The following is a 24,575-nucleotide window of genomic DNA, read 5'->3' on the forward strand; positions in this document are numbered from 1 at the left end:
ACGGTTCAGATTCAGACACTACATCTTATTTCAGATTTTAAATGTTAATAATAACCCAACAGCAAGACAATATGATATAGAGACATACCATTCTCCATATGGATGTGGTCTATAACAATCTGATCCCGATGTCATTTTTCTGCATTCATCTCACAGGATTTCCAGTGGGTAGTGTAGCCTCATGGCTAGTGATGTTCCAGCCCAGCTTAGGCTCAAAGCCCTGGCTTAGGCTTGGCCCAGGGGGACTTAGGCTTACCAGATTCCAAGCCTAGGCCATGAGCCCAAGCCAGCCCAAAGCTGCGGCTTGAGCCAGACCAGGCCATGGCCAGTGCATGCATACACATTTTTCCTTTATCAGACCACTGATAGTTCACTCATCGAAGCCAGGAGGGGCGTCTATGGCAATTGAATGTGCATTCCCAATGAATAGCTCGTTGATGGAAGGAGGAATAATAGCATGACCCTAGGAGAGAAAGTAACCATAATATGACAAGAATGCGTCCATGACAATCAAATAGAAGAGACAATAGTAGAAGGGACCAAGATGTTGATGTTGATGATGTGGGAGGCTTTATTTGTACCTGAACACCTAGTTGTTAGCATATATATCGCACCATGAAGGTGCATACAAAGACATTTTTCCTTTATGAAAATGCTGATAGTCCACCTGTTGCCATGTCGCAACTTGGTTGACATGGCATATGAGTGGGCCTTGACACTGCATGGGTAAGCGTGGAGGTTTATATTAGTACAGAGGCCACAAAGATGTTGGGGAGAACTTATTGTAGTATGAGTAGTGCTTGACCCAGCCTGACTGAAGCTTGACATGGCATGGTTAGGGGGCTTGACATGGTAGTATGAAGCACAGAGGCTGCCTGGACTTGATAAGGTGGGGTCAAGACTTGACACAGTGATACAATAATTCACACTGCTGTCTGAAAATGAACTTTAGATCAATGATTAGAGATGATACAATACAAACACAAGATGCACAGAACATTCCAAGTAGTAGAGTACGAACACAGAGGACAAGCACTCTGAAATTGATGAGAGGTGAATGCAGCATTCCTGTTAAGACTGTACTCAAATGGTAACAGATCTGAAGGGCTTCAGCCTCAGCTTGTGCACTGTGCCCCTTTCCCAAGTATTGCCCCTTATTTCAGAAGGCTGAGGATATCGCATCCGGAAGGGCGGACAGTGTAGTGTAACTGCTAATCTGGATGAAGTCCGAACTAGAAACTATCAGAGGTAGACTGTCTAAGACAGAGGCAGAGATATAGACTATAGGAATCAATCCTAAGTCTCAGAGTAGACAAGAGTCATAGTAACTCAAGTCCAGACAGAAGATGGAAGGCAGACGGAGGAGGACTTGAGTCCGAGATAAGAATAAGTAGAATCTAAGATGATATTCAAACTGAGGTGTTACAAAGTTGTACAAGGGTTTATATACTATAGGTACCTAATGGAATGATTAATCAGCAATGTCCAAGGCTATGTATGAAGTATATGCAAAGTCTATTGGTAAGTAGGATTGATCACCAATCATGAAACATAGATGAAAGGTATGTAATGGATCAGTAAGATGAATGGGAGTACAGATAGCTGGAGTACTGGTAGTCAAAGAATTACCGAAAAGGAGATAGACACTGTGTTAAGGTTATATGAACAGGAAATGAATAGCAGACCAGATCAGATCAGTGGACCAGACGACGGAAGGGAACAATGGATCTGGATTGGATCTGAGATCTGGATGTCCAGACCTGGACCAGAAGTATGGTATATGACAATTCCAGGCCCTGTACACAGATGGACATGCATATGTTGATCATTAGTGAGGATACAAAGTGTTTGGAATTCATTTTAAGCAACATAAGATAGTGTTTAAACATAATCTGTACCCTAGGATCTGTGACAGAACCACATCACATAAGCTACATCAGTGCCACATCAATTTCACCTGGCCCACTGAAAACAATACACAGCAACTCACTATGATTTCTCTGATATATCTTGTGGTATGGTGGACTAAGAAGCTGATACTGAGATGGCAGATGCAGCAGAGGCGCAAACAGGAACTTCAAAGCACACAAATAAATAATTTGAGCTCAACTGTGGGAAAGTTGTCCATCATTGTCTGGCTGCAACAAGTGCTATACTTTACACTGCTAAGCCACAGCTTGGGCCAGCGGCTTAGGCTTCAAAAAATTGAAGCCAAAGCCAAAGCCCTTGTCAGGCCGTGTCCTAGGCCTGGCTTAATCAGGCCCAGCTTCAGCTGGCCCAGGGCTTGAAGCCGGGCTGGAACATCACTACTCATGGCTTGATGTGCTGATCACATAGATCACAATGTTTTGTGCTGTGATCTGGACCCATTATGTTACAGTAATATTGTAAGTGACAGAAATGAGCAGTTTGATACAAATAAAATCAAAGCAGGGCAATAGAGCAAGTGAATTCACTGCAAGTGTAGAGGTATTAGGTGCGCTAATAATAATCATTACAAGGGGCTTGCAATGGATTATAACTCAGCCATCATATTACCTTATCATTTCAGGGCATTTCAACATGTTTCAATGGCATCCAAATGGCATGTCAACTGTACATCATTGCAACCACTTTTGCAAATTTCTGACAGAGAAGGGAATACTTACCAGACCTCCAGGATATCCAGGTGTTGACCAGGTGCAGCCAGGTGCCTGCATGTTTGCTGATGTGATCCCTTGGTCCCTCCTGTTGCCCTTGTTGTTTTGGATCAAGAAGTTCTTGATGACAGAATGTCTGCTGTGTCAATGTGCATTTTATGCAAGTGTTTTGGGTACTTTGGGATTACTCAAGTTTGTCTGCCTCTTGTCAGACAGTTTCTGTCTGGTGACCTCTTGCCTGCAACTGCTCCAAGTCTTGCTTATATTATTGAGAATTTCTCAACTTTTACATGTGACCAATACATGGAAATTGCATGTGTCCCATGCTATTTCACTCTTGTTTGCAAACATCCACATCAACCTGTCAACTCGCTGGCCAATTTTCATTACAGGCATGATAGGTTGCCTTTAGATATTCGTCAGGTGTTTAAGTTGGCTTCTGTATATGATTTGATGCTCATTGCCCAAGCTCACTGTCTTACTAGGATGTGAAAGGCAAAAAAACTCTCCAAATTTCATTATCCTCCACGGTCAACGGTTCAGACAATTACCAACAGTCGATAACGTGGTCATTCGTGGGGGATGAGATGTGTTGAACTTTTCAAGTGAACACTCGTGATGTAAAAGGGGCAAAGAACTGATAGAAACCAATAGTAGCACAAGGTAGTGCTATAACCTTCAGAATAATATGTTGCACCTGTATGCAATGAGCTTGAACTTTAATATATCCCTCTTGGATATCTCTTACTTATACTCAGCAATGGAGAACAAACTCACTAGCGGGATTGTCCCAATACGTGGCCTCGAAACCAACTCTCTGCTGCTCAGGATCTCACAATGAGTAATGACGCAGTCCAGAATAGAGTACACCTTCTTGATGTAGTCTTAAGTGGCCAAGCTCTTAATATTCATTGACAGATTGTAGGTCTTATTTGTGTCTTCCCTAATTGATGAATTAATACATATAATTCTCCCCACAGAACTTTTCCTGTGTCTAAAAGAGAACTAGAATGAAGGATGATTATGTAATCAAAGATGGCTCAAGTATGTGGCCAAATACATTTGAAGAATGTGTGAAGAATGATATCAAAGGTGTGGAGCAAATAAACTAATATTTTCTCCTAATAATCACTTGAATGTTCACTCAAACAGTAGGGGCTAAGAATCTTAGGAGTGAAAGAATGTTCCCCTGTGTTCCCCTATAAACTTTGTCTCACTCTGATAATACTTGGGAATGAAATTGATTACTTCACAAGAGGGGAAAATGAGCCCCACTACTGATTACTAATGTACTATAGAATATTCCAGAATGTTTGAGAAAGAACAGTAGAATGTCATGGAATATCATAGAATGTCATAGAATGATTAGTAAGATACTCATAAAATGTTCTAGAAAGAACAGTAGAATGTCATGGAATGTCATAGAATGTTCTAGAATACTTAGCAAAGGCTGTGTTTCAGGTTCCTCTAGCACTGCCTAATTGCTGTGCATTGATTACCAATCCATTCCGAGCTAGTTTAACTTGGTTTGGTTGGCACCATTGCCTTGAGTACATAGATGTAAATAAAGTGTGCATAGAATGTGTGTGTACATATGTTTGGCATAGGGGTAAATAAAATAAAGAATTATAGAAAGGATAAAGGGTATGTTAAGTATTTAATTTGAACCGCTAAGTCGTATCTTGGTCATACATGCTCAGAAATGTCCAAAGTAAATTGAAGTAAGGTATAGAAAATTCAAGGGAAGTGCATAGGCTATAGTAAGGAATTGCATATATCATAAATTTGCCATGACCATGTATGAAACAGGTTTTGTGCGTGTCATTGTGCTTCACAGATTACTCATTTTTATTCATATAAACCATCTGAGCAGTACAATTGGTATGGAGAAGATATGGACAGGACACTAAATAGCCAATTATGAGACAAGAAAATCAAGAATGACTTGACTGAGGCGCACAATTAATGCAAAACACAAAGAGCACCGACAAAGGGTCCTGGGATGCCCGGAGGGCCCTTGCTATTACAACAGTGATTAACTGCAATTAAGTGATGCAAAGCTAAAAGGAATGTGAGATTTTGCTGATGAATTCTCAACTTATAAAAATTGTTTGAGACCAGGGAAGAATTCTGAGATCCCACTGCCTAATTATAGCAGTGCCACCATGGAGCCTGATCAATGATCAATCGACCATCAATCACAATCTGATTGGAGTTGTGACACAGTGTCAGACAACTCATTACCGGTACCCCCCAACATAAATGAAGATCAGATTTGGATATGCCGCTCAATAATTGTGAGACATAGACTAGTATGGAACACACTGCTTCAACCAACCAACCAACTTGAATCACACTCCTCCCGTGCAAATATGGAAACACTACCTCTTATCTTCTGCTTCATTTTGATGAGATGATGTTCAGGTGGCATGTGAATGATGGCATCAGTGTGTTGGCTCCTGCAAAATCAAATTTTGAAAATACAACACTCACATGATTTGTACCATTGTTTGCTCTTGGTTTGGTCCTAAGGGCCAAAATGGAGCCTCAGATCACAAGAATATGATACAGAAAGTTTGGATGCTGAGCAGAGAATTAATAGGTCCAATACATGATACAGCAACTGTCGATTTGAGTCACAACCAATAAATCCTCAGATAACTTTGAAAACTGATGCGTGAGAGGAACACCCTGGGCCCTGGGGGTTTCATTCAATCCAGTCTAATTTAGACAGTATATAACTGTACAGGAACTTAGAGGTAACTTCAGTCACTAAGATGAGGTCACCGATGGCTAATCTCCTTACACGTTACAATTTAGAACAGTTCAAATGGAAGCCCTTCGAAGGTGAAGGCATCAGAAATGGATGTGCTCGCCCTCTTGGAGATGCTGAGCATGCCCAGGATATTCTGAACTGACATCTTAAGGGTGACCAAACATTATTCTTCAGAGTCATTGTTGACTTGCACAACCCCATGAGCATAACCAAGCTCACCTCTTCTGCTCAAGAATGCTGGTGCTGGCTCCACTTCCAAATTCCTACCATTGCATCATTCATAAATGGATCCAATCATGAGCTGCCCATGATGACCTATACAACTGTGAGTCCACAAGAGATCAGCCAGTGGGCACATTGCACTCTCATTGTCCACTCACCCTCACATATCAACCTTGACCAATTGCGGGTCAATGAGGGCCAAAAGAAGGTCCCTTCATCTGACGGAGACCAGGCATGGATGCACCTTGTCCCTGGTGAAATTGCCAATGGGACGGTCTCCAAATTCGGGCTGCTATTCCATACACATCACACACCATTCGATGGCACAGGATTAAAGATCATCGTGAATCACTATCTGATGCAATTGGCGAGGGTGCTCTCTGACTCCTACAACGCATCCAACTCTATTGAATAGGGAAACAAGCTGGAAAACCTCCCTCCTGCAGCCTACAACATACTAAATTCCAATGAACCCCTTCCTATTTCACCAAATTCACCAGAGGAACCTTCCTTTGACCACAAGTACTACAAGTCCCTTGGAAGTGTCCTTGCCAGCTTCAGCGTGGCAGCGAAGGTGACAATTATTGTCTCTTTTGATTTTTTTCGTGGCTAATTCATGAATATGAAGGATATGTACAGATTTAGAGCTTGCCAAAAAGATACAGAGTGGCCAAAGACATGTTGTGCTGAGGTTCTCTTAATGAGGGAAGAATCAGGAGGAATTCTAACTGCCTCAAAGATCTCTGGGTTCACACTTACACACCTTGGTATGTGGATGTCTCCCCTCCATCAGTGTATCCTATTGAGAATATACCAGCCCATTCTGCATTAGCAATGGTCATCATAGCTGATAATCCACCCAATTTGGCATCTTTGTCACATTACTTGAACAACATGTCTCTGGCTAATCTCTGAGGGCAGTTGGATTCAAAGTACTCGCTGCATCCAGGTTATATCCTTGGTGTTTCTATGACCAGGATTCCAGTGTCAGTGTTCTTGTCTCCTGACAGAAGTGTCTTCCCATTGGACAGGAACATGCTTCTAAAGGTCACAGACATTGCCAAGGAACAGTATTGAGCCCACATGGAATTGCCAGCTGCATTGAGTTGCATGCCCCAGGTTGGCAAAGCATTCGCCTCTGCCATTGTGCCAGCTGCGACTGCAGAAATGTACATGTGGAGTACAAATCATTTATGTTTGTTCATATCATGGCAGGCTGCCACCCAATCAGTGCTACTCATTTTCCAGTGATGGCAAAGGAAAAACTACTTGAATTCCACTTTCACGGATGACACTGGGAACACACTCTTTTCAGTGACCAAATTCTTCACATCTGTCAACTGATTTGATCATGGCCCATGAGTTTTATAGGTCTCAGTATTTCTCTAATGCAATTACTAACTGGAGCACTTAGATTCTTTCATCTCTCCTCTTGGGGGGGCGAGATCAATCTTAGTGTTGATTATAACTCTAACATTGTGAAGAGCAAGGATGTAGTGGATTACTTGAATCAGTTGAAGAGGTTCATGCTTCTGGCCATTGAATAACAATGATGTTCCTTACTATGTCCATGTCTTGCCTGCCATAGTATATCGTTAGGCGCTAGATGAACAATATCAACTGTTTCTGTGCATATTGTGTACAAGTATTCCATTCACCTTCGGACAGTTTTTACTGTGAATTACAATAAGAGATGTCTGTACACTACGTTTGCCATCGTCTTTTCTTCTTTTTCTCCTGTGAATAGTGTTTGAATATCTCAACAATGTTGCACTCTTGAAAGTGCAGCGTATAGCTGTCCATGAGTGAATGAATCTGTGCAGAGGTCACACGTCATTCTCTAGTGTCAGCCCTTGACATCCATTGAACATCGTCACCACACCCTGCTGGCAGTAGTTGTTGGAAGTATGCAAGTGCACCCACAGTCGTGGCGCATTGTTGTCTGTTATCATCTCTTGTTTCATTGACTCGTATGTTTCTCATTGTATGCTCTTATGAATGTTTCTCCTTTTGTCTCTACTGAATCCATTATACGCATTGACCCAGAACCATTGACAATTGATTACAGTCTCAGATACCTACTCTACTTACAAGAGCTTTCATTCCTACTTATACTCACAGTATCAAGCCCGTATACCTCAGATGTTTGCGTTATCGCGTGCAACGACTGAGGTAAGACACTTTGTATTCATTTATATATTTACCCTTACTTACACTACATAGAGTATCTGTCTTTCACAGGTAATATACCAGATGTTGTGTTATCGCATGCAACGACTGAGAGTATCTGTCTTCCACAGATCCACGCGACTTCTATTAATCCTTTAGTAGTATTAATACAACCCTGGCTATGGTAGAAGAGTATATATGCATACTCACCAGCTGCGCTCATGGCTTCCTTCAAGTTGTATGCATACAACCCTTGGGTTCCAGCCACATCTGTGTTGCTTCGGAAACTTCTTTAGGTATATCTTGACTAAATATAACATACAGTTGTTTGATCTAGTCAGCATGACTTGGTTCGAAAGTGCTCATAAGATGCTCGTGTGCATATGATTTTTAGTTAGCTCAGGTCAAGTGTCCGTACTAACGTCCGTTTTTGGTTAAGTTAGTACAATCACAATTTGTGACCACTGCAGGTGTATTATGCATTCTGCTCAGACTTGCACTAGTTGCATCTTTGTTTCGTTGTGGCTCAACTGCACCATGTTGTCTATATTATTTTAGAGATCGAATCAAGCCTATGTTATCTTCAGAGTGCGCTACCAGTGAAGTCATAAGTGTTCGTAAGTGTCCATAACATATCCATCAACATGCTTCATGCCAGCCCAGTACTAGCACCTTGCAAAATAATGTATACCCAAGTGTGTCAGGCAGTTTTACAATGACCGATGTTAGGTCATTGGAGGCCGTTAGGTGAGAATTATTGAAACGGCAGGCTTTCCGATGCTGAGAAGTTGAAGTTGTGGCTTGCATTTGCATCTACTAGCTTGAAAATCAGTCTTCTTGATTTTGAATGGGAGGGACCGTGAGCGAATTAATGCAAGCTCTCGTTAGGATAGAACTAGGGAGTGCATGCTGTATTCGCAGGCACCTTTGTCATACAGCAAGCACCAAGGTCAGGAGGTTTAATGTTGTTGTCAGTGCGGTGTATTGAATAGTAACTTACACAGGTTGCATGGAAGTCCCCATAATCCCTAGTGCTATACATACCAGCCCCACTTCTAAGGTCGACCGGAAATGCTTTAGCGCAAGATTAGTGCATGAGCGACCTACTTTGAAATTTACTCACAGGTCAAGTAATACTTGAGCTTGCGCCCCTGCCTGTGGCACTTCTTAGATCACAGTCTAGAACAACACTGGCGTGAATCGTGTATGTGCCATGCAGGCTCATCACAGGCCCACCTTTAGACTGTAATCTGTTTCAACACACCAACGGTACCGCGACACATGCAATGGGGATGATGAACTATACTTCAGTCATCCTGTGGGCATGTACCGAGGCATCGAACCCTGAGTTACCACCACTCATTCACTCACGTCACAGAATATAGAACTGCACGTATGAACTCTGGTGAGTAGACGAAGTAGGGACACACTAAACGCTATATGACAAGTACAATCTCAGTCACTTGGAAGGAACTCTGATAACAACGCATCTACCTATAAGACAAGTAGTACACTATGTAGTGTTAGCTTTGATATATACAGGTGACGGTTCTAACTCACATCTCAGTCACTTGGAAGGAACTGAGATGCTTGTGCGCTACAACTGGCACTTTTATACTAAGTGAGTCTTTTACTGACATATATGAAAGAGAAACATAAGAAATTGCAGGACGCGAGCCGATGTCACTCTGTCGCTCGTCCTGTCCTCTTTTGGCGTGTGCTCGTACCTCTCATTCTCCCCCTGGTCCTATCTCGGATCCTTCGGTCTTCTTCGACTCGGATCTCTCGGATTCCAATATGAACTACACACAGAACCTGATGCCGTGAATTGAGCACAAAGATAAAATGAAGCTCCAGTACTTTGGAGTGGTTGACAAAACTGAACATGGAAGTCAAGAACACACATTATAATCGCTCAACTCGAATCCAAACTCCACCTGTGACACAAATTCAAGAGAAAATCTATCCATTGCAAACAGTATGAAATGCGTTCATGCTACCTATTTTAAACGATCTCCGAATCCATGAGTACTGAGTACAGAAACAACAAACTGCGAAGTTGAGTTCGTAATGATTATGTATGTGTTAATAGTCTTCATTTTACAACGGCACGGCGGCTCGGCTTCGAGTTCACTTCACTTGACAACGCCAAATCCAGGTCCAAGTACAATCGACGCGCACCCCTCATTGCATCTTCCCCAGCACCCTGGGCTGACTCAAATCGGCAATGTTGATAAAGATATCATCAGCAGGGTGTCTGTAAAGCGGCGCACGAAGCCTCTTTTGGTCGAGGTGGTGCCCGATGAAACCAATGCTGCGGCCAAGGACGAAGAGACCGTTGAGGGTCCCTATCTTGATGTATTCATCGGCTTCTTCTGGGGTGAAGGCACCACTGTCACGCAGAAGGTCGACGAAGGAGACGGCGATACAACCGTCGACGTTGAGGATGAGCTGTGGGGGGTGTTAGTTTTAATTTTAGTTTTGGTGAGGGATGGAGGACGCACGGTATCTTTCTTGCTCGTTGTCACCTTCTCAACAGCAAGCGCGTAATCAAGAAGCGAGTGGCTTGGGAAGTTCTTCCTCACGTATTCCTTGACGAGCTCGACACGGAGATCGGGGTTGTTCACCGATTTGATCTTGTGGCCGATACCAGAGACTGATTCGGGCGTCAGCAAGTCTGGAGTCCAAACGAAAAGAAACAAAGCTCACTGAGCTTATTCGCCTTCCTAGAATTATCCACAAACTCCCTTGGCGTCAACCCCGTATCCCTAGCCCCACTGAACATACTAGCAGCCTCATCGAGTGCCCCACCGAACCGACTCCCAATCGTCAACAAGCCACTCGCCAAACTCGAGATGAGGTCCTTGCCAGCACGGGTAGCGACGATGGTGTTCATGGCACCACTGACGGCTGGGCCGTGGTCTGCAGTGAGCATGAGCACCATCTCGATGAATTTGGTTGCCCAGGGGGGAAGACGGCGTTTGAACCAGAGAAGAGAGACGACTCCTCCAAGGCCGATATCTTCTCTGAAGACATCCGAAATACGCATGCCTGCATAGAGTAGCTCCTGTCCACGCTCGTCAGAGATCGTACTGATAAACGCAGCCGGTTTCCTGATAAGCCCCAGCTCTTGCGCCCATTTGTAATCCATGGGAATCACAGGCGGCTCGACGTCTTTAGTGGGGACGATAACGCCCTGCGCGACAAGGGCCTCATATGTGCTTTTCAGAGCAGCAGGGAGCTCCTCGAAGGTGGCAGGCACGATGAAGCCTGCCTCGCGCATAGCCTTGTTCTTAGCAGCCGCAGTCTCGCTATCGCTGTGGGCCATACTCCCTGCGTGTCCGAACTGGACCTCGGTAGTGAACATGCTTGCGCAGGTCCCGATCGCCCATGCAACGATGGGTTTCTTAATCTTGCCAGACTTGACAGCTTCGATGACGCGGATATTCTTCAACGCCGCCAACTTCACCGAGGAGGACGAGCATTTTGCATCCGGGGTCAGCTTCATAGCGGAGGAGGTGGTCGATGAAGGTCGAGCCGGGGTAACGGTCACCACCGATGGCGATACCTTCGTAGGTGCCGTTTGTGACGAGGCTGAGAATATTGTTGAGTTCGTTGGACATGCCTCCGGATTTGGAGACGTAGCCGACACTGCCGGGGCGGTAGAGCTTGGAGGCGATGATGTTGTCCATCATACTGCGGGTGAGAATGTTCAGGTTAACGCGAGTCGAAGCACAAAGGAGTGAACGTACCCTCCAGAATTGCCGATCCTGAAGCAACCAGGCTTGATTCCACCAACAGTAGCAGGGCCGATAATCAACACGCCCTTCTCCTTCGCCTTCCACAGAATCTCCCTTGCCTGGCGTTCTGGCACACCCTCGGCGATCAATGCAATGGCCTTGATACTCTTATAGCCTAAACACTCCATCGTACTGCTATACACACTTCTGCTGGACGCAAAGTTGACGACGACATCGACGTCGGGGTGCTTCTTGACGGCTTCTTCAAGAGAGGTGTATACAGGGAGAAGAGTCTCGCGTGTGCCCCAGTAGAATTTCTGGATGTGGTGTCCACCAAAGGGGTATATCATAGCTGCCACGGAGGGACGCGCGCGTTTACAACTGTAATCAAAGTCCAACATCCCCTGAATGGCACGTGGTTGGAGACCATAGACGAAGCTTCGGGTGTCTTCGTCAAAAGGCCTGTATGCGGGCCTGGAGCCTTTGGTACCTTCAAGTGAATCGAAGCGGACCACGACGTCGTCGGGCTGGGTGCGTTCACCGTCTGCATGGATGGCCCCGACATCGCCAACCCCGGGCTCAGGAGATGCGGGTGAGACCTTGGGGGAGCCGGGTGCGGTGGCGGGGATGCTTATGGGTGCTGTTGCGCTTGTTGTGGATTTGAGGCCGAGAGCAAGGGGCACGATTTCGGTGATGTGTGTGTCTGGACCGAACACGCGGATGGGGACGCCGAGAGATTCGCCTGTGTTTGTGTTAGTGTATGCGTGTTTATAGGTGCTTAGTGGAACGAACCAAGTAGACGCATGGCCTTGAGACCTTCTTGCCAGTTGGGACCGCCGCGACGGACGTAGATCTTGGCATTGTGTGCGATGAGTTGCGATTTGTAGGCTGTAAGCGCGCGGATGATGCCTTTGAAAGTTGCAGCTACGTTGGTGAAGTTTGCGATACCACCACCGATGATGAGTACCTTGCCATCAGGACGGGGAGGTGGCCGCGTGAGCAGGTCAACTAGATGCAGATTAGTATAATTAGATTGAATTGATGGGATACGTACGGATGGTCTTAGCATATTCGAATGTCTGGCCCTCGCTTGGGGCACCAGAGTATTCACCGTAGTTGGCAAGTTCATGTGCGAAACCTGCTGCTGCGATGGCGTCGCTGTAGACGACAGATGCACCTCCACCTGCAACCATTGTCCAGACACGACCGGTAGGGTTGAGGACGGTGAGCTTGAGAGAGGCACCGGTTTGAAGCGTCGAGTTTTTGAATGTATGCTACATACAATGAGTACGACATGACTATGATGGACAGATTACGCACCTTCTTCCTTTGTGAGATCTCTACCGAACGGAGCGGGCCAAGCCATGGGTGGGCCACGGTCAGCGTTTATCTTTGAGCCAGTTGTGGTTGCAGCTGGTGCGCTCTCGTAGACCGTCAAGTCTCGTGCGACTGCCCACTTTGGTCCGCAGATACTCTCGGCGGTCTGGTCGAGCTTTGCAGCCATATCGAGATAGTGGATAGAGCCGTCATCGAGGACGACCAAAGGATTGATCTCGAGGTAAGCAAAGTGGAGATCTACGTAGACAGAGTAGAGTCTGACGAGGAAGTCGGTGAGGACTTCTTTCTTGTGGGCTGGAACTTCACGAAGGAGGGTGGCCTGTAGATGAGCACGGGTGGGGAAGGGACCAAGGACAGGGATGTCGAGTTTGAGTGCCTTTGCATCGACGTCGCCTACATCGACACCACCTGAAGTAGTGAAGAGGAGGGTGTCTGCGTCACGTGCTGAAGTAATGCAAATGTAGTATTCAGAGTCTGAAGGATGGGGAAGGAAGGGCTCTACGATGAATGAGCTGAGAGTGCCTGTGACTGATTCGACCTGTGGGAGAATGGCTGAATATGGAAGGAGTTGCGATTAGATCAGATAAGGACTGACCCTCTGAGGTTTGCCTGCGCGATCTTGAATCCATTTCTTGGCGTCTTGCCAGTCTTTGTTGAGAGCGAGCAAGCCTGCTTTGCCTCGACGTTTGATGAGCTGATCTGGCTTTGCGACGAGCTTTGTGGTGGAAACCCAAGATGGGAGAAGGGTATCTGGGGTGATCGAATCAGTTGCAGGATCCCATAAGATCTGCGCTACGCGTGGAGCAGGGAATTTAAGAGTAGATGAAGGTGAAGGGGCGAAGTTTGGGTTTGGTGCCGGTGCACGTTGAAGCCAATAGGCCAAGAGAAGTTTTGCGTCGTATTCTCTGATTGCTATGATCGAGGTTAGTATGTAGTATACGATAATAATGATAAGCAAACCTTTTGAAGACATTGTAAAGGAGAAGGAGGAAACAAGATGATCGTCTGATCCTGTATAGTGGCTGTTTTATACCCCAATGTTCACACGATCTAAAATTTGCACAGCCACACTCGAACCACCAAGTACTATCGAACCATACAAATTTAATCGTATCACATACATACATATTTCAATCCGAATACTCGGGAAAGATCTGTCGCGATACTCGGAACGATGTGCAGCATATTCGGAGCGACCCTCGCTGCGATCCCATCGCTTACGCTTTTGGTTTCGCTAGGCTTCTCATCTTATCGCCCATTCACAGCACTAAGATTCGACATTTTATTTAGCCATCTACACTCTGTGACATAAGCCCAGTACTAAAGTACCTCGATGGCTCAACTACAAACTAAGCACATCATGAGGAATCAAAATTCAAACCCAAGCTCACAAACTATCGAGCAAAAGATAACTATCGATTGGAATGTGGGAGGAAAGACTAGCGTCGAGTGGGACACGTCGTTTGGATTCTCCCCAAATATGAATATATGACCTGCGAGCCGAATACCACGCACATGCCACGCCTGCGCTAATCGCGACAACAATCTAGCTTTCATCGTCGCACTAGCAGGGGTAATACACCCACATAATAACGCGTGGCCACAGCCTCGCGTCCTCAAAAAACAAGCACCGTGCGGCCCTATCGAACACCTCCCTGATATGATTGCCTTCGAGGCTCAAAGAGCGATGAGGTCAGAGCGGGGTCTTTAGGTTTCGTTTTGAATAGGGTGTTATGACGTGCTTCGTTGACGGTGGCTGCGTAAAGACTTTCTTGACATTCACACCAACGATAGCTGCCGGGATACCTTCCGCTACAGCGAAATTCGGCAGTCTTGAACGCCGGTATCATCCTGGTCCACGCACATGTTACAGGAGCCCGCGAGGGTCAATGTGAACGATCTGTACAGGGAGGACGGACGCAGAGGCCCTGATGCAGAAACGGGAGTGCCAGCGGTGGAATTCGAATTCGAGGACGCAGTAGATTGCTCTGAGAGGCATTAAGCATTGATGAGCTGGGTGTCGACGTCGAGGGAACAAGGAAATGTTCTGTTGGATAACGCAAGTGAGCTACGACGCAAATGGGGGTGTCAAATTGAGTGGACGAGTCCTACAGTACTCTGAATTCTTTTGTTGCCCGTTGAGTACGCCATTGACATATTACAGGGAATGGTAGGAGTTTGCTCTTGACCAAATTTGCTTCCCTTCCTCCTTGTAAATAAATTAAATTAATCGTTTTGTCCTACTTCGTCGATTTTCCTCGTTCAACACATTTGTTCTCAAGCTTGCTGTGTATTCTATTGCCTAATTATGTAAAAAGTCGATTATCCTAATATTCCGGTTGAAATACATAGCTATGGTTTCCAAGGAAGCCTGCTTTCCACGGCACCTGCAGAGATCTGTATAGAACCTCCTTCACCAGCAAGATCATTCGTTCCCTCAAAACATTGGATCAGATCCTTGACGCTACCACTGCTGCTCCGTCTTCCCCGGCAATCACCTGTGGATGCACGTTGGATAGGCTCCGGCGATATGTGACGGAGCTCTACGAGGCGCTTTGGTTTGTTCCTGCGCAGCTGTGCGCGCTTTTGTAGAGGTGAAGTATGGCGAAGATTTACGAAATCCTTGTGCGGTTTATGCTGCTCTGAAAGTTTCCGCGCTGGCGTTATAATGGGCTTGCGACGATCTATGATATTCGTGGGCGGAGGAGGTAAGGGAGGACAGTCGGGGTGATCGTCAGGTTTAATATGTACACGGGGAGAAAGAAATGATGCCCATGTTGGAAGCCTGGAAAAGAAACCTGTTTTTTCCGCTAGATGATTTGGTGGTACAATGGTCGGTTGAGACCTAGCTGCGTAAGATGATGTATATATGGGAACATTTGCTGCGTCGATAGCACTGGCTTTGTCGAAGAGGTCGCGGTACCGTGGCGTGTGCGAGATCGGCGTGGAGGTGAAATTCGCCAGCGTGGACACATTTGGCGATGCGAAGCTGGTAAAAGATAGTGTTGAGAGATCGGCTCGCGCAGCCCGCTTTTTGATGAGCACATCTACTCTCGCCAGCAAGTTCTCCCTGAGTATGTGTTAGCTCAGCTGGGACTGCAAAAAAACAGCGAGGAAGTACAAACCAACTCCAGGGGGGACCCAGCCCCGTTACAATATCGTGACCTCCAGCAAGACATTGGAATCGCATCACCACCGCCTCCCTGTTAACCTCCTTCGGCGCAGTGACAACTCCGTTGACATAGCACTCCTCAAAAAAACATTTATCCAAAAGCTTCCAGTCTTCACGCCTCCACTCGCCCGCCTTGGGTCTATACGGAGGTTGGGCGCATGTCGCACTCGAAGGACGAGACACTTGTTCTTCAGTGTTCTCAATACTGACCCGAGGGGGCAGTTTTACAGGTGTATGTTGCTCAATGAAGGTGATGTCCTGCATGATATCTTCGACATCGCACCACGGCGTCGAATCATCTCCCCTGTGGATCGCACGCCGGCTCTGTATCGAGCTGCGGTGTTTCCCGACGCCTGCGCCAAGGAACGTTGTGCGCGACTTACGGGCAGCACCGTGCTTAGAAGAAGCCAGTACGCAATCGTAGTCATGCTGGTAGATCAAAAACTTCAGCTTCTGGACATTGAAGCGAGAGATACTCACTAATTTCAAAATCGCGGCGGCTCTTGCTGCGGCCTTTGGATCGCTACCCGTGATGCATACTACATTGCTTTCAACGTCCACATCTGAATCCTCGCTCTCTTCTACTCTGACACGATCACTGGTTGGTGAATCGCTGGATAGATCTGACGCAGGCGGCACCTCCACGATGTCCTCGAACACGCTCTCAAAATCCAATGCATCCAAGATATTTCCTTCCATGACCTCATTCTCACTATCTGCAACTTCCATATCCTCTGGATCAGGCAAGCTCCTGTCTAGTCGTGCCTCGTACGGAAATGGGCTGACTGGCCGACCCCACTCCTCCATGCGCGCCTTTGTCCCACTCGTCGGCGGGTCCGCCTTCGTGGGCACTTGAAACATCTTGAAACGCCCTGTGTACTCTCCCTCGCCTTCTGATTCGGTGTCCGACCATTCGCCTGACTGGGTGTCACGAACATCGGTATACCCATGCGGTGGAGAGCTTGAGAAGACAGGGGTCAATCTAGACCCTGGTGCTGATGTCGAACGTCTTGCACTCAGCAGAAGCGGGTCCTCTGTTGGGCTGGGGGGTCTTATTGCACTCAAGTCAATCTCCGGTGGCTCCCTCTTTACACTGGTCTGCCTCGATCCATTCCTCCGCGGCGGGCGTGATGGCTATTCATTCGTAAGCAATCATGTACTTGTTACACCTCAAAACACTTACCGTCACACTCTTCTTTCTCGGACTCTTCAGCATCCGTCTAATAGTAAGTTTCACATTCGAAGTCTGGAAGTAGTTTGTCCAAGGTTCGCATCGCACGTGACTATACAAAGTCGGTTTGTGGATGAAAGCCGGCGTTAGCCGGCCCATGTCAGATTCACGCTTCCTCGTAGTCGGCAACGGCCAATGGCAGCACCACTCAAGCCTTGGGAGCGGGGAACAGCAACCATTGCCGTCGCATCATCGCTAACTCCGACGAGCTTATCTTCAGAACTACCTTCAGTGCCTCCACGTCCCCCAGCTCTCTCCAACTCATCTGTATCTACCTTTGCACCCTTGAGTTCTTAGCAGCCATCATATAATTCGCCGTACTCTCGCTTTGGGTCGACGTACTCGCCTTATGGCTATGGTGGAATGAGCAGCGGTTACGGTACCTCCTATGGTGGATATGGCATGAATGGCATGTACGGCACCATGCCAGGAATGCCCGGAATGGGCACGTACCCTGGTATCGATCCCAACAATCCTTCCTTTTCGCAGACGCTCGAAGCCACAACCCAACACACCTTTTCCCTTCTCCACTCCATGGTCCAGACATTCTCGGGTGTGGCACAAATGCTCGAGTCCACAATCATGGCGACGCACAGCTCATGTTCGGCAATGGTCGGTGTCGTTGAGCATTTCAGCCACCTCCGCAATGCCTTGGGTAGTGTATTAAGCATCTTCGGTCTTTTACGGTGGATGAAGGAGTTCATCGCGGGCCGCCCCAGCTCCACAAGCATCCAGAACGAATTTAGAGAGTTCATTAGAGGCAAGCCCATCCAGGGCCCAATGGGTGCTCCTCCTATCAAGCCCAGCCGAAAACCCATTATATTTTTACTCGCTATTTTCGGCGTTTCATACGCCATGATGAAACTCATAAAAATACTCACTGAACGCGCGATGCAAATTGGTCCTGGTTCCCTTGATCCGTCTACGCTTACTTTTGCCCGCGCAGTATATCCATTCACACCTTCATCTCCATCTGAGCTTGCGCTCAGGGAGAATGAAATCGTCGCTATCACGGGCAAGTTGGATCCTAGCACCGGTGTGGAAGTGGATCCACGGTTAGAGGTGGAGAGTGAGTGGTGGAAAGGTCGGACGCGCGAGGGTCGTGAAGGTTGGTTCCCGAAGAGGTGGGTTGAGGTTCTCGAGCGGAGGAAATCCGCGGAAGAAGATAAGAAGATGGTTTGAGTATCCCATTCGCTTTTTGTCCTACCTTACTTTTTGGTTTCGATTGTTTGCTTTTTGATTGAGTGTATTCCAGATATACCGATGTACATGCTCACAGCCGTGAGTTGCAAATCGAAAGGACTACTAAGTAACTAAGTAGTATGACTGATCTCGCAGAGTAGAGTATATGGTCATGAAGTCATCAGTATCGTCAGAGGTCGTAAATTGTCATCTAAATGGCTATGACAGAGATGGACATTGGAAAGCGAAACTGAAAGTGATCTCAGCGAAGACTAACGCGAGACAACGCTTTCGCTCTGCCCTCTCGTTCGGCCACTGAAGTCTCCCGGACCCAATTGCAATGAACGTTTTGCTCCAAGTGACAGATCATCGTTTGCACGAGAAAAGAAGTCATCCTCGCCCTCATATGGAGAAGTTCCCGAATTTATCTGTGCCACGACATTTGATGAGCCGGGAGACAGTACCCTATGATTCCAAAAGACTCACCCACTGCTTGAGAACATCTGCTACACGACTCGCTTCCTCAATGTTAAAGGTCACATCGGTCCCCTTCTCGGCATGGAGCCGCATGAGCTCACTTAGTGACCTGCTTTTCCTACTCCCATTTGCCCTAGGTGTGCTGCAGTTGTCCTGCGCCACTTCCCCCGGAAACAGCACAGAATTTCGTGGTACCTGCGTCTGAGGCACGATAATATCACTTGAGCGGTCCCAGTCCTCATTCAGGTTCAGCGAGAGGCTGCTCGTCGTGAAACTCTCCTTTGATGACATAGTTTAATTACAGCCCCAGTTCTTAGTGGCACGGCCGGGAGGCAGGGGTAGACGGAGTAGGAGAGAGTTTAATGAACAGTAAATGTCGAGGCGCTGCGCAGCAGGTAACTCTTTCGACCACATCCATTCTGGGATAGCCTGGGAGAGATGACGTATCAACCTTTCAAGATCAAACCCTTTCTGCTGGGATAAATGACTGGGAACCCTAATAAGATTTCTGTTCAGTGCTACATCAGGCTCGCGTCCAACCTCCCACTTGCCTATTTCCCGTAGGTCTATGCCGCACGGAGTGATGGGTGCTCGTCAAGTTAAGTGTTTGTTCAGGGCCAGCCGCAGGTGTGAACTCGACCAACGCGCGCCGCGATCGAGATCACGTGACTTTAGGCCTGTCGATAAAACGTATTTATTCATGCATCATGTATATCGGTGCTACATGTGTAGTACTGCTAACCTGTTACATAGTAAACACTTTCATCGTCAAGCTTGGTTTGTCAATAGCCGTTTCCAATTACCCGGATCCCTCCCGTATCGCTGGTTATCGATTTATCCCTCACAATCTGCGCCTCCCTGAGATTAAAAGATATACCGTCATTGTGAGTACTGCACTCTAATTTGATCATGGGTACCGAATGGCGACACCTGACTGTTCGCTTCCCATCTCTCACCTCTACCAATGGCTCTAGAGGATGTTGACTCCCAGCAGCAGCAGTCAGAAACGAAGGCAGATGACTCAGTCGAAGTCGATGTTACCGATGAGGTGGACTTTGTTGCTTATTATGAGCAGGCTACTGGCCGTTTAGTAGTTGACCCCGAGTATGTGGTTGTTGCTCGCTATCCTGAGTCGATCGTTACTCATTCGTAACTTACTAGACAAGCGAAGATCGAGTTTGGGGAGGTAATGGCATCTAGGCTCAAGCTCAGCCCTGATGGGTTGAAGGTTCTCTGGCCTCAGCCCGCCAACGACCCGAACGACCCGCAAAACGCTCGTCACTTCTCATTATCATGTCGACTCACACTGAGTTATTCATTCATAGTGGACTGATTTCCGCAAGAATATGCACTTGATGATCATTACAATGTCTGCAGTGATACCTGACTTCGACTCTGGAATTGGTATGTATTTCGCCCTCGCTCAATATCCGTAGTGGTGTCATTGTGAAATATATTTATTGGCAGGAATCGCGTCAATATTTGGGCTCGCTCAAACTTATGACACGACCTCGGGTGTCATCAACGATCTGACGTCAAAGTGCGTAATGCATTGTTCGTTGCTCACATTCAATGACAACTCGTTGAAGCTGGAGCATCTTCCTTCTGGGTGAGATCACACCATTACATGGGAATAGCTTCTTCTCATCTGTAGTCTAGGATGGGGAGGCATCTTCTGGGTCATGCTCATGAGACGCTATGGTCGGCTGCCAGTGCTCTTCTGGAGTCAGGTATATATTTCCCGTGATTTGGCCGATATGAACCCTAAAACTCCCGAGCACAGCTTTTTGCGCTTGCATTCTTGGTTGGCGCCACATTGGCACCGAATCTAGCCACCTTTGCAGGTATTCACACCTTAGTGTGGTATTTGTCGGACACTGTTAACTGTTGATGAAGGGATGCGCTGTCTGACTGCATTCTTTGGGCAAGTCCTCACGTTCGTTATGCCTGGATTGAGCTGACTGCGGTTTCAGAACGTGTCCCCAGGTGACGGTATGATTAGTAGCAATTCTTGTGATGGCCTCAGCATTTACCAACCTCCAAGGGTCTTTATGTCGTGACGGATATCTTTCCCTTCCATCTTCAAGCACGGAAGCTGAACATCTGGACTTCGGGTTTTGTCATGTCAGAAAATGAATTATTTTAGTGGGAAAGACATTTCTCACTATCTCATAGATCTCCTTTCCTATCACCATTTGTATTTGGCTTTCTTGTGGCACGTGCGAGGTACGTCTTATGCTGTCCTTGATTCAGAATATTCATCAATCATTGGATAGCTGGAGGTGGGCCTATGCTATAGGATCTATCTACAGCGCCATCGTATTATGTCTCATTGCGTTTTTCATGGAAGAAACGTACGTTCTGATATACTGTTTCCTTTGGGGCAATGACATTGACTTTACTGAACCAGTATGTATGATCGTCGCCTCGTATTGAAGCCACCACGAACTTCCACGGGACTGCGATATCGATTTGAAACTTTGATAGGTGTCACTGGGTACAAGATGGCGAAATACAGACCACGATGGCCGGAAGTTCTATTCGCATCTTTGGATGTCGCTTGGCGTCCTCAGTTTTTCTTCGTAGTTCTCTTTGAGGTGAGATGAAGTAATTTGCTGACCATACTTACTATATCTGCTGACCTTTTCGAAAGGCATTGGTTTTCGGGTTCTCGATCGGTGTGAATGTGAGCATCTCCGTTTTGACCTGCGGTAATGGACTTAACAACTTTTGTAGACGACGAACGTTGTCTTCATGGGATCTTCTCCTCCCGTTGGATTTGGCTTCAGTCAATATGCCGTTGCTGGAGCATATGCGACTCCAATTGCAAGTGTTTTTCATCTATGAAGTGTGCATGAGTACTGTACTCAGCTTGGAACGTTTAGGTTGCCGTCTTTTTTGGCGAGTTCATTGGACGTCATGTGAATGACTTCATCATGAATCTGAATATTCGCAAAAATGGTGGTTTCTTCGAGGCCGAGAGCCGCTTGTGGTATGCAAATCCAACTGATGGTTTTTCACAGAAGATTAGAGCTGAGAGTTTGTGTAGGACCTGTTACTTAGCCATGCCCCTTTATATCTGTGGCTTTTTGACACTGGGTGCTGGGATACAAAACCTCAACGCAGCCGCTCTCATCATGGGCTGGGGCATTGCATTTGTTGCAATCACCCTCAACACTGTTGCGGTGTGTAAGTCTGGGATCTCATATTCTTTGAGTGTCAAGGGATAACTCAAGGAATATTATTAGATGCATACTGCAGTGACTGCTTCCCTCGTAGGGCGGTGAGTGATGCATACATATTTTTTTGCGTTTCAGTAACATGTCCTCCCACTTCTAGGGCGAAGTCAGTGCTCTCTTAAACTTTGCAAGATCAGTGGGCGGTGAGTTGCAACGACGCATGATTACCCCAACATTCACGCTTGTGGCCTAGGTTTTGCGGTGGCATATTTCCAAGTCCCATGGGCTACAAAATCTGGAGCATTGACGGTGTTTGGTGCTGAAGCAGCGCAAGTGATATTGCTCGACACACTTGAAGTGCCTGACTTTTTTATAGACTTGTGATCGCTTTATTTTTAATTGCCGTTCCTATGACACAACTGAAAGGAAGCTACTTCCGAGTGAGTGTGATTCTTTTCATTTGACTTACAGCATTTAATCTGTGTATCGAATACTAGGCACGCTTTGCTTTATAATCAACTTCTCGCTGGCAAAAACCAGGGAGGGTTATTAGATTTAGACATCCTTATGTAACAATCTTGGTTACTTGGTTGCGCATCTAAGTATCACCCGCTACCGCGTTATGGTCGATGTTTTTGTGTATATGTAATGAATTCCGCATTGTGACTTAGCTAAGACCTTACCTAATGAGGTCGGAGTAAGTCAGCTCGGTAGCTCGTTCAATTTCATATTTTCTTCAGCTTTTCCTCCATACTTCACTATAATGTTCTTGCCTACCCTCGCCTCTCTTTTTTTCTTAACTTCAGCAACAGTCCGAGCATCTCCATGCATTTCTTTTGACGCCAACTGGAACCTCCTTGCTTTCGGCCTGAACGGCAAAGACTGGAACGCGGGCACCCAAGACACCTGGTCCAGCAGTCAGTTTTCTGTCGTTATGGGATCTAGAGTCCTAACATTCTGTTTATGCAGGCACCGCGGCCACAGACATCACAGCGTCCAACCGACCGTTAGTAATTTTCTTCACCCGTGTATTGCGCTTATACTCCTCTCTCGTAGGCCATTTGATGCAACTAACACTACATGCTATCTCTCGCAGGCAAGTCTGAGCACGATTGTAGCTTTTGCCGGCGGGCTAATTTTCCGTTGATAGTATGCCAACGCGATATACGCAATTAATGCCGACTCCAAAAATCCTTCTTCTGTTTACATCTACAACGCGGCTGCAAAATCATGGTCCATGCAGGCAGTCGATGCTGGTTCTTTCGACTATACATCTTTCGGTGCTATTCTGGACCATGACACAAACGTCTTCTGTAAGTTGATGTCGTTTCCATGTACCTCGTTTTGTTGACATGCCACCACAGATGCGTTGTCACAGGGAAACCTCTTCTCCCTAGACATGGGTTTACTCAGTGCAGCCAATAGTACAGCATTAAACTGGGTCAACGATGAACAGGTGCCGTACCCCTCGGGCTACGTTCCAGTCATGGCTCTTGCGCAAAATCACATTCATTTCCTAGACGTCCCCAACGTCTCTGCTGGGAGCGCAGACATTTTCGTCATTCACTGTGCGTAATGTACTCTTATCACCAGGGGAAGACACACCGACAGTGGCACCAGACTCCTACTTCCAACCGCAGGCCCAGGCTTACCCGCTCTCAGATGGGAGCGCATTCCCCGCCACTTACGGGCAAGTCGCCTCGTTCTTCCAGGCAGACAACACAGTAAGTCCTGTACTTTTTTCTACCTGAGATACATCCTCATGTAGTTAATAGGTCCAGCAAGAGTTCGCCTTCATTCCCGCAGATTCTTCCGCCACGTACATAATTAATGTTGAGGTACGGTCCTTCATTTGACTAACTCATTCTCACTACTAATGAATCTCCAGACGAATACCACTCAGTCCCTAGCAGCGCCCACTACCAAAGACTCCAAAGCGACATACTTCGCCGGCGTCACAGCTCTCGTACAGCTCACAAGCAATGGCACCGTGTCTTACCTCCCTTACCTTGAGGGTAACACGAGTACGAACATCGCTGCAACTTGGGCCTCTGTGAGCAACCTCGCGGCAGCTGCCCCACCATCATCATCCTCTTCGAATTCCAGCGGGTCGAGTGGCAATACCTCCGGCACACACAGTGCGACCAGTCCAAGCAGCACCACTGCATCTGGAGCAACTTTGGGTGCAAGCGTACAATACAGCATACTCGTCACTGGTGTTCTGTGTCTCGCTGCGTTCGTGGTGTGAACACAATCCTTTTTCCGAATAATGATACCACATCTTCCTACGAACCCTTTACATACATAGCTGGAATCGATTCCCCACTGTGGTCCAGCATAGGACTGTTTTTTTGGAAGTTTGACTTCTTCGTAACCTTGCAGTTTGAAGTTTATTTACTGGCATAGTTCGCTCATATTTTACGTGACCTTGCAGTTTGAAGTTTATTTCC

The 24,575-nt window shown here is 46.7% G+C and overlaps 7 protein-coding genes across 7 annotated transcripts; 4 read left to right on the plus strand and 3 right to left on the minus strand.

The window, feature by feature from the left end:
- Positions 1-5,614: 5,614 nt before the first annotated feature.
- Positions 5,615-6,552, plus strand: DFJ58DRAFT_733179 (uncharacterized protein; the record flags this gene model as incomplete). The annotated part of the gene is made up of 4 exons (XM_041386266.1): positions 5,615-5,980; positions 6,053-6,211; positions 6,266-6,404; positions 6,455-6,552. The coding sequence occupies 4 exons, from the start codon at positions 5,615-5,617 to the stop codon at positions 6,550-6,552; spliced, it is 762 nt and encodes a 253-aa protein (XP_041238741.1).
- A 3,203-nt stretch (positions 6,553-9,755) lies between these two features.
- DFJ58DRAFT_811551 (ATP citrate lyase) lies at positions 9,756-13,922 on the minus strand. The gene is made up of 10 exons (XM_041391492.1): positions 13,845-13,922; positions 13,480-13,796; positions 12,867-13,422; positions 12,601-12,729; positions 12,339-12,554; positions 11,559-12,288; positions 11,276-11,502; positions 10,516-11,235; positions 10,311-10,462; positions 9,756-10,257 (listed from the first exon to the last, which is right to left on the minus strand). Exons 1-10 carry the CDS (start codon positions 13,855-13,857, stop codon positions 9,991-9,993), a joined length of 3,327 nt encoding a protein of 1,108 aa, XP_041238742.1. The 5' UTR covers positions 13,858-13,922; the 3' UTR covers positions 9,756-9,990.
- A 1,187-nt stretch (positions 13,923-15,109) lies between these two features.
- On the minus strand, positions 15,110-17,319 carry DFJ58DRAFT_811557 (uncharacterized protein). The gene is made up of 4 exons (XM_041391493.1): positions 17,240-17,319; positions 16,537-17,190; positions 16,010-16,485; positions 15,110-15,954 (listed from the first exon to the last, which is right to left on the minus strand). The coding sequence occupies exons 1-4, from the start codon at positions 17,270-17,272 to the stop codon at positions 15,237-15,239; spliced, it is 1,881 nt and encodes a 626-aa protein (XP_041238743.1). The 5' UTR covers positions 17,273-17,319; the 3' UTR covers positions 15,110-15,236.
- Positions 17,320-17,386: 67 nt separating this feature from the next.
- DFJ58DRAFT_907995 (Peroxin 13, N-terminal region-domain-containing protein) lies at positions 17,387-18,488 on the plus strand. Its single transcript, XM_041395085.1, has 2 exons — positions 17,387-17,554; positions 17,585-18,488. Exons 1-2 carry the CDS (start codon positions 17,423-17,425, stop codon positions 18,467-18,469), a joined length of 1,017 nt encoding a protein of 338 aa, XP_041238744.1. The 5' UTR covers positions 17,387-17,422; the 3' UTR covers positions 18,470-18,488.
- A 117-nt stretch (positions 18,489-18,605) lies between these two features.
- DFJ58DRAFT_102311 (uncharacterized protein) lies at positions 18,606-19,556 on the minus strand. The gene is made up of 3 exons (XM_041378606.1): positions 19,498-19,556; positions 18,956-19,442; positions 18,606-18,897 (listed from the first exon to the last, which is right to left on the minus strand). Exons 2-3 carry the CDS (start codon positions 19,235-19,237, stop codon positions 18,742-18,744), a joined length of 438 nt encoding a protein of 145 aa, XP_041238745.1. The 5' UTR covers positions 19,238-19,442; positions 19,498-19,556; the 3' UTR covers positions 18,606-18,741.
- A 432-nt stretch (positions 19,557-19,988) lies between these two features.
- On the plus strand, positions 19,989-23,046 carry DFJ58DRAFT_102341 (major facilitator superfamily domain-containing protein). The gene is made up of 22 exons (XM_041378607.1): positions 19,989-20,050; positions 20,108-20,219; positions 20,272-20,350; positions 20,414-20,486; positions 20,536-20,555; positions 20,606-20,676; positions 20,730-20,790; positions 20,843-20,870; positions 20,920-20,938; positions 20,991-21,070; positions 21,122-21,172; positions 21,223-21,300; positions 21,357-21,543; positions 21,600-21,632; positions 21,683-21,772; positions 21,832-21,938; positions 21,996-22,135; positions 22,195-22,229; positions 22,286-22,328; positions 22,379-22,454; positions 22,502-22,565; positions 22,623-23,046. The coding sequence occupies exons 2-22, from the start codon at positions 20,136-20,138 to the stop codon at positions 22,638-22,640; spliced, it is 1,437 nt and encodes a 478-aa protein (XP_041238746.1). The 5' UTR covers positions 19,989-20,050; positions 20,108-20,135; the 3' UTR covers positions 22,641-23,046.
- Positions 22,895-24,304, plus strand: DFJ58DRAFT_629629 (uncharacterized protein; the record flags this gene model as incomplete). Its single annotated transcript, XM_041381179.1, has 8 exons — positions 22,895-23,042; positions 23,095-23,131; positions 23,182-23,239; positions 23,276-23,438; positions 23,490-23,693; positions 23,746-23,849; positions 23,901-23,963; positions 24,014-24,304. Coding segments are annotated over 8 exons (1,068 nt in total), but the record flags the coding sequence as incomplete, so codon positions are not given.
- Positions 24,305-24,575: the final 271 nt, after the last annotated feature.

The sequence above is a fragment of the Suillus subalutaceus genome (assembly GCF_016647625.1).
Source record: "Suillus subalutaceus strain FC151 chromosome Unknown DFJ58scaffold_142, whole genome shotgun sequence".
Classification (NCBI taxonomy): Eukaryota; Fungi; Basidiomycota; class Agaricomycetes; order Boletales; family Suillaceae; genus Suillus; species Suillus subalutaceus.